Raw genomic sequence first — 22,112 nt, forward strand, 5'->3', positions numbered from 1 at the left:
ATGTAGAAATGTTGAAGTAGATTGATGGGTTTGATACCAACACATTGTGTGTGTACTTGTGTGTTTGTGAATTGGGGTAAGATTTGCTGTCTACCCATTTGGACTGTTACATTTGTATTCATTTAGTAGTTGGTCAATGCTCTTTTTATGTTGTGAAGATTATTTTTCCTTACCTTTTCAGCCAGAATATGCAAATATTTGCTTCTGGTATATTCCACCTAGCCTAAGAAAGATGGAGAAAGAACCAGAATTCTGGGAAAAGCTCAGTCGTGTGAGTACTATACTATAAGAAATGTCTTTTCAATAACCAGATTCCTGGTTGTTTTTTTAACAGATACATAGCAAATGACATTTCCATCAATGTTTTGTACTAGTATACTAATACAACTGTGTCTGGTGAATTTCTGCCTTGTACCCCTTTCTTTAAGACATAGAAGAGAAACTTGTTAGAGAAGATGTTGGAAACGTGGATTGTTTTAGAGATTTATGTTCCTTTTATGGTTTGTGATAAAATTAAGCTCTGGTTTTTAAAATATTCACAGAATTAAGACCATCTGGGTTTTAATTTGAACTATAGATAAGAATTTATACATTTTTTTAAACTTTACCGTAATCACAGTTTAGGTAAGGCCAATTAAATTTCTTTCTTCATGTAATGGATGCAGACATTATGCATTTTTTCCCACTTGCTATCAAAGCCAAGGCAAGATGAACAACATTGTCTGCATCCATTGTCTAGACAGAGCATTCATCACCTGTTTTAGACATTTAACATTGTCCTTTGGATTCATTTAGCATTATTAGTAGATATTATGTCTAGGAAAAGGTTTAGGAATAATTTCTGATGTCAAACAACTTGTCTACAATATAGAGAATGAAAAGTAGTTTGTGCTGCCCAGGGAAGTCTTAACTCTTCTCCTTTGTATAGATATTTAATATTTGAAATATTAGGCAATCAAATTGGATTAACTTTAGGAACATCACACAACCTAATGTTAAGATTACAAAAAAATAAGCTAGCGATATTTTTACAAATATATATTTTTTAAAAGAAACTTACGTTCATATGCATATTTTGTTACACTTTTTTCTTAAATGTGCTAAAATGTTGTTAGCAAAACCTGCATACAGGCAAAAGTACATGCAATGTTCCTTCATACAGTATATTTTGTACATTGTTTTCATAATGTATGTATTTTCATACAAATGCATTTATGATGTACTATTTTATGCTTGGCAAATGCCATACCAAAATTCAGGGAACTGCAGATTTTGAATTATAATTGATTGATTTACAAATAACAAAATAACAGAATTGGAAAGGACTTTGAAGATCTTCTAGTCCAACTCCCCTGCTCAAGTAAAAAAAAACTATACTACTTCAAACGAATGGTTGTCCAATCTCTTCTTAAAACCTCCACTATTGGAGGACCCACAACTTCTGGAGGCAAGTTGTCTCACTGATTAATTATTCTGTCAGGAAATACAATAATAAATTGGTCTGCATTCAAATATGAAGTAAATAGGTGGTGTTCCTGTAGCTTTTTCTCTTCTTTCCAACACAATAATGAAAAGTTCTGTTAAGTTTGTAATAGTAGGCTAATACCAGATTGTGTGATACCATGTGGAAAGAAGCCTTGAAAATACCAATACTGCAATGTTGATTTGTACTGATATTTTCTTGTACAGTATATGTGGCATTTCTGGAATGTGGAAGAGAATTTGGTAGCTGAAACTTATGTACCCAGACTGAATTTTCTTACTATTCTTTTCTTAAAAACTGGAATTATTCAAATAGAAATGTGTATCCAGGGGAGAATTACTGATATACCAAATTAAAACAGGGATTGTTGTGACTTCTGGTTTGTGTTGTGGTGGTACGGATGCAGGAAGGCAGGGCTCTGCCTTCTGCATCTGATTTTGCCCTGCTGGGGGCCCTAAAAGGGCATAAAGTCACCCCGAAGAGGTGATGAAGGAGGAGGGATGCCTCGTCAACCACGGAGACATGGTGGTCTTTCCGTTTGATCTGAGGAAAGCCCTCCAAACTGGCAAGGGAAAAACTTGTTGCCAGCCATTAGCAACTGACAACTGAAGAAGAAAAGCACCAATTAGCAGATCATAAACAGCATGTTTGGAACTGGGTGAGAATATTGATCCTTTCTTTACTATTCTACAACTGAATTTCCTGGGAAAGACTCCCAAGAAGCTAAAAACCTCCGAATTGTGAGAAGGAAGGAGATTGTAACCCCACCCTTCCAGAGGAATGGAAGCAGTGTTTTAATTTCTTTTATGGGGGACAGAAATATATAATACTGAAGTCGAAATAACATAAAGCTACAGTTTTGATAAATTTGAGAGCTGAGAACTGTTAAGATTTTCTCTTTGGAATAAAAACATTGAGGTGAAATATGAGAAATCAGCCCTTTGTCTTAAGAGTGGAAAATGGATTTTGATTAACATCTAGTGGTGGATTCGAGTATAGCACTACAAGTAGCTTCCTGGCTGCTTGGTGACTCCTAGCTTAATGGAGAATATCTGGCAATAAAGGAAAATATTTTGGTATATTTATCACCCTGATCTTCTTGGACTATAAACATCTACTGAGCTTGGACTTTTAATCTCAAGAACTATTGGGAGAAAAAGAAAATTTTGACTTTTTACTATGTCTGGCTGGGAGAGACTTTTGAACTGTTTTCAGGTGGTTGAACATTTTGAACACTTTGAACTTTGTGGATTACAACATTGCCTGACCGACAATTCTTGGACACCTGAGACAAAGGATCACTATAAAATATTGCTTTTAGGACTGGACCCATATTATGGAACCTATTGGATTATAAAGGCTACACATAAAGACCAGAAAACTAGATGAAACTTTACTCTTATTAAGATTGGTGATACAAGACAAGACTTGTATTTGGAGAACATAAAAGTTTTGACAGATTATCTGGAGGGGGGGGGAAACAAAATGGATGTTTTACACCCAGCTCAAAGTGGTAGGAAAATTTACCTTGCACCTCCATTTGAAGCTCCCACACAGGCTAATAAAGGATCTCAAGAATGATGCCTCAATAAAAATAAACACCTTTCAGAAGGAAATGTACTCTATGCTACAACTAATTCACCAAACAATTGTCGCACACAAAGAGGACACAAAAAGAAATCATAATGAGACTAAAAACAATTTAGCTAATATAAATAAGCAAATCTTCAAATTACAATTAGAAAATTCCCAGACAATGACTACAAAGTATGAACAAATAAACCAGAAATCAGAAGATGGACCAGAGGAAATTGACCCAGAGACGGAAGAGATAAAAGAAGGGAAATATAAACTACCACATACAAATAAAACACTGCAAGACTTAGCTATAACAATGAAAATGGAATTGACGCTTTACCCCTTAGGTCTGCAAAACATATGTGATGATAAGGAAGATTTTTTAAAATGCAATATAGATCTGTTAGGGGAAATGTCACAACTTGGGAGACAAAAATGGAAAGAGAAATTGAGGAAGAAAAAAGTGGGAGTTGCTTAAGGAATATAAATGGGTGAATTCCTCTCCCCCCCAAATACCCTTCATCATTCTTATTCATCATTCCAAGCAACTTTTACAAAAATAGAAAGAAAATTCCTGGGCAACTTAATTACCTTGGCCTGGAAAGCTATTTGGCAAAGAAAGCAAGAGTTAGACTTAACAAACAGAAGATTTGACCAATTAGAGGGGCATTATATGATTAAATATCTATTTGAATATGATTAAAAGAACAGATAACCCTTAAATATAATTAGACTTTTATAATGAAAGATATGATTTAGAATTAAAATAGCATTTTTTTCTTTTTTCGATATATGAAATAAGAGAATAGCTAGTATGAATAAAATTCTTCGCTATATAAATCTAATTAATATTGAGAAAATCATAACTGACAAAGATATTTCAAATATTGATGGGAAATCAAATTTTAACAAGAGCATGAAAAACAGGATATTGATTTATGAATTGATATTGTTATTTGTATAACATTAGTAAAATATAATGATGTTTATATTTAACTTTTTATGCATCAACAGTAGCAAAAATTATAATAGGGTAATGAGGGCAAAATGGAAAAGATATGGGGAAGAAAGGAGGATCAGGGGAAAAAAAACCTGAATTATGCAATACTGAACAGATTTATATTGAAGAAGTTAATGTTAAATATGTGAACCCAGACAACACATTGTTTACTAAGCACTAAAGATTGTAATTGTTAAAAATCAAGAAAACATTTTTTAAAAAAATTAAAAAAACAGGGATTGTTGCTTTGCTGTAATTGTAGGGGTGATACGTTTATGGTATTATACATTACTGATCCCAGTGCATAATTTTTAAGACATGCATTAATGACTAGAATAGGCAGGCTTCTTTGGAATGTTAAGCTTTTTACACAAAAGACCATGAGAGACCTGCCAGTCACAAATGACAATTTAGCAGAAGACAAAATGATGATAGTGATTCCTATTACCCCTTCCAGACCCCTATAATATGGGTTAGGACACTGAGCTTGTCGATCAGAAGGTCGGCAGTTTGGCGGGTCGAATCCCGAGTGCCGCGTAACAGAGTGAGCGCCTGTTACTTGTCCCAGCTTCTGCCCACCTAGCAGTTCGAAAGCACGTAAAAATGCAAGTAGAAAAATAGGGACCACTACGGTGGGAAGGTAACAGCGTTCCGTGCGCCTTTGGCGTCTAGTCATGCCGGCCACATGACCACGGAGACGTCCTCGGACAAACGCTGGCTCTTCGGCTTTGAAACGGAGATGAGCACCGGCCCCTAGAGTCGGAAACGACTAGCACGCAAGTGCGGGGGAACCTTTACCTTTACCTTTACCTTAGTTTATTTCCTTGGATTGGTGACCAAATTATCTAATAAAATTAGATAGAGCCACTTTGAACCACAAGATGGATGACAAATAAATAAATAATAAAAGATAAGTTGCAACTGCTGGTCATTACTATTCTCTAAGAATGCATTTGGAGCTTCTGGGGAACTATAGGTTTATCTTAAAAATAAAGATGCTGATTATTTGCGTTATGTTTGTAGCATATTGTGTTCTCCATGTTGGCAGAGGCAGGTCAGATTTCAAAATGTGCACTGAAAGGTTTTTTTCTATTCACCTGAGCGGCCTCTCCCACCCGGAGAACAAACAACACAGTGTTAAGAGCTAAAGTGGCAATGTGGAGGGAGGGGGAATAGCTCGTTTACCGAGAATTATAGCAGCTCAGGTTTCAAAATGCACACTGAGTATGGAAAAAGGAAAAAGGTGCCACTGGAAATTCCCCCACATGGCCCAACAAGAGAGGGTTGCTCTCCTTCCGTTCGCCCACATCCTGAACTCTGCAGATCTTCACAAGGTAAGCAAGCCATTGAGAGGTACCCCAAAACATGGGAAGTGGAGCATGGGGTATTTCAGAGGTGGGGGCTAGGCCTTGGGAGGCCCATGGTAGGCATCCCTGATGCACTTCATGCACACTTAATGTACACATAATTTAACATATGCATTAGGGAGATCAGGATAGGAGTGTGTTCACATAATGTGATTCACTAAAGATCATCTCAAATTTCGACCAAATTGGGCTGCTCTGTTACTGTTGTAACTTGAGGATTACCTGTAGTTGTCAACTTAAAGAATAAATGAATGAATATAATCTTGACAGGAACTAATTCTAATTTACTCTTCCTTGCTATTGATGCAATATTTATAAATTACATCCTTTAAAGTGTTGAGTTCTTATATTTAATGGTTCTTTTCTGACTCAGCATGGTGATTATGACTTATTATTGTCACCTTTGAAACTAATAGGCAGATTATGAGAAAGGTGACATCTAAGCAGGCATTATTCATAAGATCATATATCTTGCAATTAGTTCTGTGCAGTTAGATGTTTGTGAATCTCTTTAAACTACTGAATAAGCATGATCTTGCAGGGATAATTTTTATTTCATTAGAAATTATAATCTGGTAAATTAGTAGTAGGGACGCGGTGGCTCAGCGGGTTAGGACGCTGAGCTTGTCGATCAGAAGGTCGGCAGTTTGGCGGGTCGAATCCCGAGTGCCGCGTAACAGAGTGAGCGCCTGTTACTCGTCCCAGCTTCTGCCAACCTAGCAGTTCGAAAGCACGTAAAAATGCAAGTAGAAAAATAGGGACCACTACGGTGGGAAGGTAACAGCATTCCGTGCGCCTTTGGCGTCCAGTCATGCCGGCCACATGACCACGGAGACTTCCTCGGACAAGCGCTGGCTCTTCGGCTTTGAAACGGAGATGAGCACCGGCCCCTAGAATCGGAAACGACTAGCACGCATGTGCGGGGGAACCTTTACTTTTTTAAATTAGTAGTAAATATTAAAATCATACATTATTTTGAAAATATTAAAAAGGTTCTTATTAAATATGTCACTAAAACTACTGCTGAACAAAACAGATCTGATTTAGAGAGATTGCATTTTAAATGGCTTATGTGAGTTCTTCATGGGCCCCCTGGTGGCATTTTCATTTCAAGCTTTATGCAATTAACAGAAAAACTTTGATACTTAAGGATGAATTTAGAATATTTTTTTACCTCTTGTTTTCTTCATTCAGTTAAGTTTGAAAATGTGGCCATTCATACGTAAGACAAATCTTACATTTATTAAAATAAAACTGAATATGGCTGCAATCTCTGTGTTGCAGTAAGAAAGTAAGATGTGCTGATAAAGGAGAATGTTTGTAACTCAGAGTTGAAATGAGGGATTCTTGGTGCTTTCTGAGCTTGAGTATTTGGTTATTTTCTTGCAGACATTTCATCAACCAAACTAGGTAACATAATCAATGCTGGTAGGGAGTGAGGTTTGCTCTCAGTTTACGTTCTAGTAGCTTGCCCTGTCATTGTTGGTGGGAATGGTCTTGGTGAGTATTTTGATATTTTGGTGTTAATTGTCTTTTTTGTACAGTATATAGATCTTGTTTGTGTTCATGTGTCTTCTGATGACCAATTTGTCAAAATGCCAGGCTTCCAGAATTCTCTAGTGCTTTTTGATTTGGCTTGGACTTAATCATAATTTCAACTGGGAAAGTGTAACCATCCTAGACTTGTACATTTTCTGCTTCCCGAAACTTCATCTTTCCAAAAACCTGTAAGGAGTTTTTTTCTTCTATCAGCTGGGATTGACTGAGGTGGAAGCTTAAGGAATGTATGATTTGATGGATTGGTGATCATGGAATAAGTGCCTGGTTTTTTTGTTTTTTTCTTGTTTCTGGTCTTATTGTTGTTGTGAGTCACCTAGAATTGTGTTCTACAAGATAGGCAGCCATATAAATCTTATAAATAAGCAAGTGTGATAAAGTTGAGTTGGCGATAAATTTTGGCACTTCAGAAAAACCATTTGGGAGAGAGTGAGAGTATAAATCTGGCAGAAGTACAAGTCATATGTGTAGTTAAGATATACATTGTCAGGAGCTTCCGGTTTTCCCAGTGGTACATGGTCACAGGATTCTGAAAGCTTCGCTTCCTGTGGCTTTTCTCGCCCTGCCAGGGGACCCTAAATGGATCTAAAGCCACCCCGAAGAGGCAGTGAAGAAAGAGGGGCACCCCAGAGATTCAGGAATGACAGAGGTCATACCGTTCAATTGGAAAATTCTCCTCTAACACGACAGAAGAAAGGGTGGCCCCACCTCGGTAACCAGCCTAAGCTACTTGCAGCCAAAGTCCACAAATACTCACCAGAACATTGGTGAACAGTGTGCTGAAATTGGGTGAGAAATTTGATCTTCTCTCTCCTACTCTATATCCTGAACTTTTGCAAAAGATACCCCAAGAAGCAAAAAAGCCTCCAAAAGTGAAAAGGAGGGGGAACTTTGCCCCATCCTCCCGTGAAGGACGTGGTGAATTAAACTATTAAGGGGGACAAAAAACAGACGGTTGCTGACATCTAATGGTGGAACAGAATATATAACTTTAGCTGTTTTCTTATAAGTATTGGCAGGACACCCAGAATGAGATAACCTTCTCTGATCTTTAAAAAGAGCTTAACAAAACATTCTGGGCCACCCACAATAAGCAAAGATTATAATTGAAAAAACATAACTGACCTACCTGGATGATAAACACCTATTGACTATGACTTTAAAGCTGTTTTCAGAGAATTTTTTTTTAATTTTAGCTATCATGGTATCTCAAGAGCTTGAAAAAAGAACTTTGTGAAGAAAAACCAAATACTTTCCAGGAGGAAATGCTTGATATGTTGCAACTAATCCAAACAACAATGGCTCTAAACCACAATGAAATTGAAAATAACTTTGATGACATAAATGGACATATCTTTATGTTAATCTCGCAACGTAAGAATTTTCAGAAAATGAAAGAATCTACCAATAGAAGGGATCGTGATTTAACACAGATGGAGGAAAACACACAAGACGTGACAGAAGCACCGGAACTGGAAGTGATAGTCCACACCCCAGAATCACAAAACAAAGGCGAAGATAAGAAGAAAAGCATGACAAAATGGATTACAGAGATACCAAAAAATCTACGACTTGAGAGACAAAAAAAGATAAAAGAAATCAACATCTTACCTGATTTATCTCTCACATCCTTAACAACATTCACAAGAAAGTGGCAAGACTTTATACACACACACACACACACACACACACAGAGAGAGAGAGAGAGAGAGAGAGAGAGAGAGAGAGAGAGAGAGAGAGATGAATGATATGATATGATATGAGAAAAGTAACTGTTTTATCAGATGCAATTTTTAAAGATTAAGTATTTCTTTGAATATGGTTAAAATATAAAATGGATTACTTAATTAGTAAATATTGAATGGAATAGAGTTAAAAAAATGAAAAATGGGGGATATAAATGAATTTCAGTTTGAGAGAGATATTTTTCTTTCTCTTTTTCCCCCTTCTTTTTTATTCTGAGTAGTATTCTATATGATGTGAGAAATGTAATTGTTGGGACGATTATTGTGAGGGAAACAGCTTAGATATTTAACCGTAAATCAACTTTGAGAAAATCTTAACAGAAAAAATTATTTCAATTTCGTAGGGAAAAAGTCTAAATGAGAATGTTGAAAACAGGACATACAACACAACCAAGAGGACTAACTAGAAAAGAAGTTCTGTATTGATGCTATTACTAATTGGATAAATGTTAGAAAAATATTTATATTTAAGCTCTTTGTTACTAAAATACTAAGAACTGTATTAACAGTTAATGTGGGAGGAAGAGACTATCAAAGAAAACTGCTATGTAGAGTACGATAGGATAGAAATTGACTATTATTGATTGTTGTGAACCCAGACAACATGCTGTTTACTAAGCACTAGGTTGTTAGTTTTTTAAAAAATAATAAAATATATATTTTAAATATATATACAGTACATTGTCAGAAACCAATGGACAGTGCACATCTGGGGTGCCTTGATCACATAGAAACACAAGTTTACATGTATAGAACGTCCTTTGAAGTAGTTAGAAAAGCTTGATCTATCCATAGTGGGCATTTTATTTATTATTAGATTTCTATGTCTTAAGAGAGAAATGTTATCTAACTATAGTTTAAACCATAAGACTATATTCTAGTTAAGGAGGGTAATCAAAGTATGATTCGCTATTTTAAATAACCAGATTTTCCAGTTACAGGAGCAGGGAAGATGCAAAGTGTTTTATTGTGTCTATGTCATACATAGTGAAACAGAATTTACTGTAACAGCTTTTATTATTTTGTAAAATTCCTTCATTGCCTGTAGTAGTCAAAGTCACAATTTCATTGTTTATGAAACAGTGCCAGTTTTATGGAATCATTTTATTTAAAAGTTTCATTGTAAACAGTTTGAGTGTGTTTCCCCCCCCTCCCTAGAAATGAGCCACCAATTGTTTTTGTCATGTGTACTTTATTGGACTAGAATATAGTTGGTTGAGGGTGAGACCCCTTGGAAACAATTTGTATTTTGTCTAAAATGTATCAGCTTTTTGCATGCAGTGTCTATTTTGCTTGGGTGGCTTTGTTTTTTGTGCCACCTGAATATATTAAGTTTTGTGCATCTGATTGAACAGAGGCCATATTTGGATTTGTTTTTGCAAAAAATGAAGGATCAAGTAATCTTCCTTTGTATTCTATCTTAAAGTTAACTTTCGGCTTTCTAACTTAGAGTAATAGATGGTTCTGGTTTATTTCAAAGACTGACAGGGCATATTTTCTATTCATTACAGTTCCATTTGTGCTGTTTCAGGGTACGCATCAGGTACTAAATACTCCTGATCCCAGCATCTCATTTTAAAATATATATAAATATCATCTAAAGATATGCTACAGAAAAGAGTCCAAAACATAGCACTGATAAATTGTGAAAGTTCTCCATAAAGCTTCATTTTGGATCCATCGTGTAAAATGTTTGAAGATTAAACTTTAATTATAATCTCTTGGATTGTCCTTTAATGTCTTGCCACTCAGAATTGCACTGATTATTGAATCAGAACTGAATTGATTATTGCAAGAAATCTTGAACTTAAACACAACCATTTTTTTTCCTACTGGAAAAAAAATTCTTGGCTAGCAGTGTAAGTATCTGCCATCAGGGGGCACCAGAATCACATAAATATATTTGAATCTCTAATTAGTATATTTGCTAAGCTCCTTTTGAAATAATCATAAAAATCTGCAACTACAAAAAAAATCTTGTATGCTTCAGTTCTTTCTCTTCTCCTTCAAAAAATATCTGTATTTTTCTTTTTTACTTATTTGTAGAATGCTGTTTTCTGTGGAAAATGGACTCTAAAGAGTTTAAATTGTATTCACTTTCTAATTGACAAACCTTATACTATAAGATTCAAGGTCATAAATCATTATTAGTGGAGAATTGTTCGCTGAAAATCTTACATAATATAGGATGCCTGGCTTAGGAAAGGTGTAAAAACTTTATTGTGTTTAAGGATATTGATTGTGAGATGCTTTTTATTCTGTTTTGCTTTGTTTGTAAAACCTTCGAGTCAGTGTTGTCTCTTCGTGATTGCCTGGATCAGTACCTGTAGTTTTCTTGACAATAGTTTCAGATGTGGTTTGCCATTGCTTGCTTTTTTACTAGGCTGAGAGTATTTACCCAGCTGCCTTTTTGGATTAGAGTTTGGTCTCCCAGTTTCTAGTCTGATACCTCAACCGCAACTTCAAATTATCTCTCAAGATGTGAATTACCTATTTAAAAAGTGATTCTAGATGGGGAACCATAGCAGTATAAATTATTCCTAACATCTGGTCAATATCCATTCAGCAGAAAATGGAAATACTTGATATAGACATGTTCTTTTGCCAAGCATTTATTTTTTTTCTTTTCCTTCCCCAAAAGATTAAGCTTTTGTATTCCCAAATTATATTGAAAATTAAGGTACAAAGGGATTATTTATCAGGAGTCCAGTCAAATCTCTTTATTATATTATTACTGCATTTATCATAATATTTATTATGGTGGTTGCTTTTCTCCCTTGCTACCAACTGGCTATAAAGCGGATAATTATAGAAAATTAAATTATTTTGCAAGTAAAAATTAATATCTGTTACTATTAAAGTTTCCACACATTGTCTTCAGATCAGATTTGGGTCAGTTTCCTCTTAGTGTATCATGGCAGGGATTGTGGAACCAAAGTGGAGAAGTTTAATATCTTGAGTAACAGTTATTTCTAGATGTGTAAAAAAATTCTATGTGCCACTTCTTACTATTTAAGATATACTTAGTTTGCAAGTTAAGTTTGGTATAACATACCTGAAAAATGTATCTTAAAGAAAGAGGTACTAATAGTAGTAATTTCAACAGCCTAAGAAGCTCCTTTCCTCTAAAAGCCATCTCTTGGATTTTACATTTGGAAAATATGTTCATGTAAAACATATGCCATTACAGATAATCCCCGAGTTACAAGTGTTCACTTAATACCCATTCAAAGTTAGATAAGTGTTTACAAGCAACTCCCGAAATTACTAATGTTGCAGCACCATGGCAGTTGTTCACCTTTACAAACTACTGCATAGGCAGTTTCTTTACCTTTGAGGGTGAGGAGAGTTGATGGAAGCTCCTGGATGCTGTAATACTGCGTGGGTTCAGGCACCCATCTTATTTTGACAGACCCCAGAAACTTCCATTCTTGGTGTGAAAAGTATTTGCAGTACCTGGCTCCTGCTCCTCTCTCCCAAGTCCTTTCTGCCACCACCGGAACACTTTTTGCCCATACGGAGAACCGGAAGCTTCATCTGCTTGCAAATGAGGCTCTTAGAAATGGAGCAGTTTGCTCCGTTTTCAAGCATCCCATTTACAAGCAATGCTTCCAGTCTCCCTTTGGGTGAAAAATGTTTGGGTGCCTATGGGGCACATGGAAATGGAGCTATTCGCTCCATTTCCAAATGCCCTATAGGTGCCCAAACACTTTTCGCCTGGACGGAGAACTGATGGAGACTGGGAGCTTTGTCTGCTTGGAAATGGGCACTTGGAAATGGAGCAATTTGTTCCATTTACAAGCATCCCATTTGCATACAGAAGAGGTTTCCAGTCTCCATCAGCTCTCTATCCAGGCAAAAAGTGTTCTGGTGGTGACAGAAAAGGCTTGGGGGTGGGGGGAGTAGGAGATAGGCACCCCAAACACTTTTCATGCCTAGGAGCTTCCATCAACTCTCCTCTCCATGGGGGAGAGCATGGGTATCTTAGTGGGTTGGGAGGCCTTGGGGTCTGCTCCATCACTAGGCCCCCCATGGCATTCCTCACCCTGAGATACCTCATGTGCACTTAACAAACTGCGCATTTGATTAATGAATGTGTGGGCAAAAGCATGAGATTCACTCCTACGAATCCTCAAATTGTGAATGGAATGGGCAGGCTCTATTAAATTTCTAACTTGAGGACTACCTGTATTTCATGTTCACTTATTTCACTGCAGAAGTACTAGTCATTTACTGGGTATGCTTTATGTTTCTGCAACCTTGATTCTGCATTCTTTCTTTGCCAATTCGCCTTCCATATCTTTTAAATCATCGTATAGATCTCCCTCTGTTATTATATATATTGTTTGAACTAAGAAAGGCCATCCAGTCACCATTTTTTGAAGGGGCTAACAAATTGTCTCTCTATTTTTCTCTCTTGGTGTAATTGTCTTGAAATATTTATCTTCCCTTCTGTCTCTTCTTCTTGATCCTCAGATTTCTTCTGGTTTATATAGAAAGTCCTTTTCATTTTCAAAGTTGTCAATCCCTTTTCTGGGTTTTCCATTAACTGTGTTTGTTGATCAGTTGAATCTTCTATCCTAGTATTTAATTGCTCCACTTCTTCTATTGGAGCCTTGGTCGAGCAGTGGGCTAATGCCTCCTTAAGTAACACCAGCTGCCTGCAATTAGTGCAGGTTCGCATCCCACCAGGCTCAAGGTTGACTCAGCCTTCCATCCTTCCGAGGTAGGTAAAATGAGGACCCAGATTGTTGGGGGCAATTAAGCTGACTTTGTAATAATGCCGCTTGGGGTGTGTGTGAAAGCCCTAATAAGCAGGCATATACATAGAATGAAGGCTATTGCTAAGCACATTGGTTTGTGCTTAAATTGTAAGCCGCCCTGAGTCTTCGGAGAAAGGCGGGATATAAATGGGATTAAAATAAATAAATAAATAAAATAAATATTATATTCTGTGTAGTTAATTCTTTGGTGTGATCAAAGTTTGGGTTCGTATATCTAGGCTGACATCTTGTTCTTTTCTGTAGCTTCTTATTTCATCAGTGGCTTTAAGAATAGTTTCATGAATTGGTTTCAACATAAATAATATCTGTTCCTGATCTTCATCCATATTCTCTTAGTGGTGTGAATTAAAAGCTTTACAATCAGAAAGTAAAAATAATTTTATCACTGAGTATAGAAAACAACTGGGCTTCTCACAGCTGATTGCCAAGGTTACAAAAGTCTTATCTATAGTCTGGGCTTCAAACCAAGTCTCTTTTAAACAATAACAGGTTGTAATATCAGGTTTAGCCACAAGAGGTCATCCATATCATTTAGAATTTTCTTTTTTAAATCCAAGATTTTTATAGACCTTTTCCAATTTTACTTCTTTTTTGTAAGTAAAAACCCAAATCTTCAATAAGAATAGGAAATCTTTTAGTCCTCAAGTTTTAGAAACATAAAAATCCAATGAAAATCAGGTTATTGTTTCAACGTTTTGAACTCCCCTGGATAGTCAGTCACCGCTATTTTTACAGGGTGGGATAGAGTTTCCCTTCCCTCTCTACAGGGGGAAAATACCTTGGGTAGCTTATGCAGGTGGAAAAAATAGGATTGAAGAGAGGTTCAAATCTCACCCAGTCTCATCCGTGCTGCTTTGTGGGTGCCTGGTGATAAGTTTGACTTTGATTGTCTGCAGCCTAGTGACGAGCCATATTTATATGGCCGGTCTTTCGTCCTCCGGTTTGGAGGGTTGCGCTGAATCGTGTGGAAGGGCTACCACCCTCCTGTGATCAACTAGGGATCCCCTCCTTGCTGGTCACCTGTACAGGGTGACTTTTGACCCTTTCCAGGGTCCCCCAGTGATGCAAAATCAGATGTGGAAGATGGAGCTCGCCTTCAAACCATCCGCAGTGGCTGCGTCGGCAAACCAGAAGTTATTCATTCTTATTTAGGCATAAGTTCTTATAAATTATCCTCTATCTCTATTGCCCTTTGCTTTGTTAAGCTATTGTCAAGACAACTGCGGTAAGATATTTCTTCTTCTTTTGCTTTGTGACTTTCAGAATATTTTTGTTTGGTTTATTTAATGGTGACATGGATTTAAGGCCAGCATATTTTACATATATTGTTTATTAAATACAATGTGTTAAATATATTCTGGTTCTTCATTGTATAATCATATTGAATTCTACTAAGGACTTAACTTCTTGGTCTGATTTTTTTATCTGTTTTAAGTTGCAATTTTTCAAGAAAGAATCAGAGAGGTCTTGGTTTTGCTGGCAAGGAAGATTTTTCCATCTTTGATTATAGGGTATGTAATCTTTTTGATTTGGTGTCATCTTTTAGATTGAACTTTCTTGACTTAAATTACATTAGCTTGTCTCCTGCTTCATTTTATTCCTTTTATAAATTGAGCCCATATATTTTCATTATTTTATGGGCTATTTTACTTATAATTTTAGCATCCAAGTTTCCTACAATTTGATGTTATGTCAACAAAGTGTTGCACATTTTTGGAAAATAATTCATCTTCCCGTACCTCAGCATCTGTGACTGGAGCACAGACTTTGATCAGTTCTGTATTAGTTGTATTCAAGCTGAAATTGTTCTGTCTTTTGGGGGGTTGTAGCCCCCATAAACCTGACATCTTTTTGCTAATATCTATGGTGACTATGTCTTTGATTTCTTTTGTGTGAAGTAGGAAGATCTGGTATTGCTCTGATCTATTCTAATTCATTTTAGTCTGCTAATTTATAAAACATCAATGACATGTTGCTCTTTCAACATGAAACTTGCCTTGATTCATGGCTCTGGCATTCCACAAACACTAATGATATACATATCTTTGGGGCACTGAACTTTTTTTTCCTCTCTCTCTCCATCAATATTTTAATGTCCTATTGCCTTTAATTCAATCATATTTAAGCACCAATTCTGCTCATGTTGCTCTCTGCCTTACCCAAATAACTTCATGGTCGGGGTACACAGCATCATCTTTCCACATCAGGTTAACATACTGATATTGTCATGATTGCCTTTAAGATAATTTTAGTTTGGACTGCTACATGGTTTTGTTTTAATTATTTTCATTTTAGGAAGAAAGGGTTCTGTACGGCCCAGAATCATTGGAGTTGGATGGTTATAACAAATTTTAGTGAATGAATGAATAATACCACAGATCAGTTCTTACTTACCTTCTGAGCCCAGACAATACATGGCAGCTGCTTCCATTTATTGAGTCAAAATAAATTCATAAATAACTGCATATTCTTCCAACTTTTGCAAATAAGATGAGGTTTTCTTTTCGATGTGTCCTTCTCAAATGTGAGTTTTAGTAGCGAATGCGGGAGGGTAGCAGATTAATTGCTCTCCATCTTATTCATGACAGTAATATTTTGTTCCCATTCAAATTTGTGGCAGATTTCTTTTACATATATATGCAAAATGTTATGCACATTATTCATTCAGTCCAGATCATCTGTAGCATAATAGACATAGTCCAAAGAATAACAGCACCACATGAAGTATATAGAAGATGAAATTTCAAAAATTTACTAAACGCTAGAGAGAAATGTTCCAGTTGAAATAAAATACTTGCCATGGTTGGATTTTGGAGTAAGACCTATGCAAGGAACTTCAAATCCTATAAATTTTCATAAGTCATGCCAGCCAGACTGCTACTTACATGTGGAAATGGGAAAAAATCTCCATAGAGTATTACATTGCATATGTTTTAAGGAAAGAAGCCATGTGAAAGATAGAATTCAGATTGCTTTTCTTTTAATGTACACAATGTACATTGTGTTCTTTTTTTATTGCAGTGCAACCTTCTCTGAACTGGTACCTTCCAAATGTTTTAGGATTATAATTCCCAGGAGTCTCCAATTGGGGCTACCCTTTATCTGTGAGGAGAATTGTAAGAACTGCACTAAGAACTGGAAAACACCAGCTTCCAAAGCTGCTGTCAAGTTTAATTATGATTTAGATTGAACCTAGAGAGAGAAAAATCCTGATCTTTACCATTTCATATTGAGTGTACAATAACTGAGCTGCAAAAGTATAATTGTCCAACAGATGGCAGGAGAGAGAGAGAGAGAGAGAGAGAGAGAGAGAGAGAGAGAGAGAGAGAGAGAGAGAGAGAGAGAGAGAGAGAGAGAGAGAGGAGGATGAAGGGATGCAGATTACTACATTCTATATGAAGGATGCCTAAATGCAGGCTTTTTTAAAAAAAATTATGGGCTGTTTTTAATTTTTTCCAGGGATTTTTTTTAAAAAAAAGCAAGGGAATGTGTTGTTTTTTCTAAATAGAATGTCAGGATTGGGCTTGCCTGTTTTTGCATTTATAGTTCTAATAGAGATACAATTGTAAATAGAGCCAGTTTAGTCTAGTGATGAAGGCACAAGCCTAAAAAACAGGAGACCATGAATTCAAATCCCACCTTAGCCATAAAAGCCAGCTTGGTGACTTTTGGCCAGTCAGTCTCTCTCAATCCAATCACCTCACTGAGTTGTTGTGGGGAAAATTGGAGGAGGAATGTCTGTTGGATATGTTGTTTGTAAAAATAATAAAAGTGAGATACGAATTTTAAAGAAATAAAATAAAAGACAGGAGAACCAGTCTTTATATTTATGAAAATATAATTCTTGGGTTTGTGAAATGGAAATAGCATGCCCAAAAAGAATCCATTCTTTTCTGATTGTTTTACTTAGCTTTGAGCATTCTAGAAATTTCTAGAAGGCCATTTCAATGTCATGCTAAAAAACCATTTTAAATCTCTGTATATTTATTTACCGGTAGTTGCATTTGTATACCGCCCTTTCCCTGAGGACTCAGGGCGGTTTACAGGGAATTAAAAATCAAAACATACAAAAGTTAAAACCAGTTAAAAAGTATTAAATTCACCCTGTACATTAAAAACCCCAAATTATGTTAATGTTTTCTTAGATCTTTCCAAAACAGAACAACAATAATGTTGTAACTCTTTAATCCCAGCTACTTTTGAAATCTAGAGAGTACAATGCCTGATGGTAGTTCAGGTAATGATAATCATAATTTTGAATAACAGAGACTCATTCCAAGTGTCTCAGGGGTGTTTATTTTTCTGTAAAATCAATAGGTTTTGTCAGTTATTTTAAATAGCTAGTCATCAAATAATGTATCACTTTTAACTAAAGGTACATTTTCCACATTGCACTATGATTTTTATTCTCCAGAGGAAAAGAACAAAAACTCATCCAGATACTAACAAAGTATGAGAGGGATTTTAAAAACCTTTTTGAGATGACATGTTACCATTTAATTTCTATCTTGAGACCGGGAAATCACTCAGCAAGCAGTTAAAAAAACCTTTTTCATGGAACGTTGTTTTAACCCCATATTTCACAGATGAGACTTGAGTTCATTAATTGTGCTTATTATTTTTCTTTTTAAAAAATAAAATAAAATATATGACATTAGATTGATTATGCAGTTTGATTTTTGGTTTGTTCTAAGGGAGTAAATATCCTTTACTGCAGGGGTTTTCAACCCGTGGTACACGTACCACTTGTGGTACTATGCCACATGGCAGGTGGTACGTGATTGCTAGCCAAGTGTAGCAGGGGAGGGGAACGAGCCTAAGCGAGCCAAGCCTGAGGGAGAGGGAGAGGCAGCTGCAGGACTGTCTGGGCTCCGCAGAAGCCCCAGGAACCAGCAGGGCTACAGCTGATTGGCTCCAGTTGATTGGTGCTTCCAGAAGCAGCTGGGAGCTGGGGGTGAACTGAAGAAAAAGGGGGCGGGGAAGAGAGGAGAGGCTATAAAAGAATGTGGTTTGGGTGTGGGAAGGGGAAAAAAGACAACAGGAAATGTTTAATCCCTTTAAACAAATGTAATTAGTTTTACCCTTTAATTGAGTCTGTCTGTGGCTTTTAGAAAGTTTTGACACGCCTGAGTCAGCTTTTAAAAAAAACCACACGGATTTGTGTTTCTTTATTTTCTTGCTTTGCACTTGATTACTGTGTCTTTAAGGGTACAGGGAAAGGATTGGGGGGGGGTTAATTCTTACTACACTGTGCAAGAGCTGAGAAGGGCCAACCAGCTAGCTCAGAAGTCTACAAACTTAGCAACTTTAAGACCTGTGGACTTCAACTCCCAGAATTCCTCAACCAGCCATGAGGGCTGAGGAATTCTGGGAGTTGAAGTCCACAAGTCCTAAAAGTGCCAAGTTTGAAGACCCCTGAGCTAGCTGGTAGTAGTGCATATTAATAAACATGGATAAATTCATCATACATTTGTCAGTGCAAAAGGTAAGTGATTCAGCAAAGGAACAGCCACCGAAGAAATTAAAACTGGTACTTTTTTTCTTTTTTTCTACAGTTTGTAATAGTTTATTAGATTATAGAATAAAATACAAAAATACAAAAGCAAATAGTACAAGACAGTGAGGAGGAAAAGGGGGAAAAAGTGAGGGGGAAAAGAACAGAGTTCCTCTGTTGCAGTAGAAGGAATTTCAACTTTTTACTTTTTCATAATATTATAAACTAGCCATTTCTATAACAACAAATGAATCTAATCAGTAAAACCCAAATTCCTCCCCCCCTTTTTTTAGTCATCAAGTTTTTTTTTAATTGAAAAGTTTTTCAATACATTTTATCTTTAACAATCCCTCCCCCCACCCCCCACCCAACCCTTCCTAGCCCTCCCTAACCCTCCACCCTCCCCTTCCCCCCTCCCCCATCCCTGACTTCCCAGAGCTAAATACAAGGTATAAAAATAAAAACAATCATAAACAACCATATGCTAACAACAATAAGCTATTAAGTCTATCGCACTCTAGCTCATATAAAATGACTACAAGCAATACTAATATCACATCAAAACTTATACAAATGCTAAATGAAACTTTTTAGTCCCATATTTGTTCTGGATGTAATCAATCCACTTTTTCCACTCCATAATATAACGTTGTTGCGAATGGTCTTTCAAATAAGCTGATATCTTTGCCATTTCCGCCAGGTCAGAAACTTTTAAAGTCTTCTATAGTCGGCAGTTCCTCCTTCTTCCAATATTGACCTACTAAAACTCTTGCTGCCGTAATTAAGTTCAACATCAACTTAGGGTCCACAACAGTAGTATCCGTAATTATGCCCAATAAAAACAATTGCGGACAAAACTTTATCCTTTGCTTAAATATCTTCTGCATATTCCACCAGATTTTAATCCAAAAAGCTTTAACCTTTTTACAGGTCCACCATATATGAAAGTACGTTGCGTCTTCGCCACCACACCTCCAACATTTAGGTTGATAGTTCGGATACATACTTGCAAGCTTTTTAGGATCTAAATGCCACCTATAAAACATTTTATAAAAGTTCTCTCTTAAATTTGGGCTTGCGTAAATTTTACGTAGTCATCAAGTTTTTGACACCTTGCTAAGCACTGGTGGTACTCAAATATTGTAATGTCCTAAAAGTGATACAATCTGTGAAAAGGTTGAAAAGCCCTGCTTTACTGCGACAATTAATATTACTGCTGATGATTACATATAGAATTGCAGTCTGTCTTAGATTGTTCTTTTTGTTTTCTACAATCCTTTTGTAACTGAAACACTGATTTGAAGAGCCAACATATTGAAATATATAGAGCAGGGTTTCTCAGCCTTGAAAATTTTAAGATGCATGGATTTCAGTTCCCAGAGTACTCCAGCCAGCATTCTGACTGGCACCAATAAAAGAGAATATTTGTAGTTCAGGGTGGAAATGAGAAGATTTGTTTTCTTGCACACATTCTATTACCTAAACTAGGTAACATTATCAGTGCTAGTAAGGAATGGGATTTGCTCTCAGTTTATATTCTAGTGACTTATCCTGTCAGTGTTGATGGGAATGGTCTTGGGTGGTTGTTTACCATTGGCTTATTTGGCAGTTCCTTGATTGGGATATTGTTTATTTCTTGATTGTTAGTCTGATCTTGGAGTTACTCTATGCGCGTCTGGGTGTTGATTGCTGGTGGGGAGATGTTTTGGTCTTTTTGTTCCCTTTTTGACTTGGATCATTTCTTTTGCACAGTACATAAATAATGTTTATATCTATGTGTCTATTGATGACCAATTTGTCAGACTGCCTGGCTTCCAGAAATTCTCTAGCACTTTGGGGCTTGGCTTGGTCTAGGATGGTCACAGTTTCCCAGTTGGAATTATGATTAAGTCTGTCCATATGTTATGAAATTAAAGGTTTTTCATCATGTCTTCTGACTTCTAGTTCAAGTTTATGGATGTGTTCTGCTAGTCTTTTGCTTGTTTGTCCTATGTAGTAGCTATTGCAGTCTTTCCATTTATTTTGTAGATGACTCTTACTTTTTCTTCTGGGGTTGCTGTGTCTTTTGAATTACTTAGGATGTTTTTGAGGGCTTTAGTTGGTTTATGTGCTACACTGATTCCCATTCTCTGACCTGCTAATTCTGGGAGTTGAAGTCCACATGACTTAAAGTTGCCAAGGCTCAGAAACCATAATATAGATAGAGCAACATTACTCAATTTTAGATCTGATTTGTTATACTAAAACTCCCCGAGATTTAGCTATTATGATGGTTAGTAGTAACCATTTTGAAGAACTTTAAGTTGGAAAGAACTGACTAGAGGTTGGATAGGGATGGAGATACTGATTCCTTTGGTTGTGAAATGCCATTAACTAGTAAGTAACATTAGCCCTGTTCAGTTGTTAGAATTTCAGCAAGGAACCTTCCCTTCATTCTTACCAAACTTCAAATTTATCTGATATTATTATTTTTTATTCCTTTACTCACATAAATCTGTTTGAGTGCTGGCTCAATGGCGTTGAAACGGAGATGAGCACTGCCCCTATAGTTGGCAACAACTAGCAGAGTAAATTCTGCAGTGACTCTTTACCTTTTACCTTTTGTTCACATACATACATAGAAGGTTACTTTGCTGCAAAACAAAGGATTTAATCTTAAATACAATCTGCATTTCTGTCAATGCCCCTTAGGCATTATATTCTTAGAAAATATAATGACTCATTTGGCAGCCAAATATTCCCCTACCAAGAAAACGGATGTAGGCAAATTGAGATCATGAGAGCATTCTAGGAGTCTAGAAGAGGTGGTGGTCAGTGACCTGGTTTGTCTTCTAATAGAATAGCAAGAGACAGTTTGGGATTTGGGGGGAGATAAGGACTTTATTTATTTTATTTTATGTTATTTATATGGCAGCCATTTAATTTGCATAATTTTGGGCAGTTAGCAGTGGATCCCGTGTAGTGGATCCCACTTTATATCCTTTTATGGGGATTCAAAGTTTGCAAGATGGTGCAGCATCACAAATCCAGCCCTGCCCTTATTGTATTTACATTAACATTGCATGAAGCTACAATAGGGATGGTGTTTGGATAGTGATGCTAAA

At 36.5% G+C, this 22,112-nt stretch overlaps 1 protein-coding gene across 4 annotated transcripts in view; it reads left to right on the forward strand.

Moving 5' to 3' along the window:
* Window positions 1–22,112, forward strand: part of GADL1 (glutamate decarboxylase like 1) — a 143,385-nt gene that overhangs the window by 107,850 nt on the left and 13,423 nt on the right. For all 4 annotated transcript variants that reach the window (XR_014028406.1, XR_014028407.1, XR_014028408.1 and 1 more), the window contains exon 14: window positions 182–271. Coding sequence is in view for 1 of the 4 variants with exons in the window: in XM_081343189.1 (XP_081199315.1) it covers window positions 182–271 (90 nt within the window). In the remaining 3 variants the exon portion in view is untranslated. The remainder of the gene's footprint in view (window positions 1–181; window positions 272–22,112) is intronic.

The sequence above is a fragment of the Vipera berus genome (genome assembly GCF_964194415.1).
Source record: "Vipera berus genome assembly, chromosome: Z".
In the NCBI taxonomy this organism is placed as follows: domain Eukaryota; kingdom Metazoa; phylum Chordata; class Lepidosauria; order Squamata; family Viperidae; genus Vipera; species Vipera berus.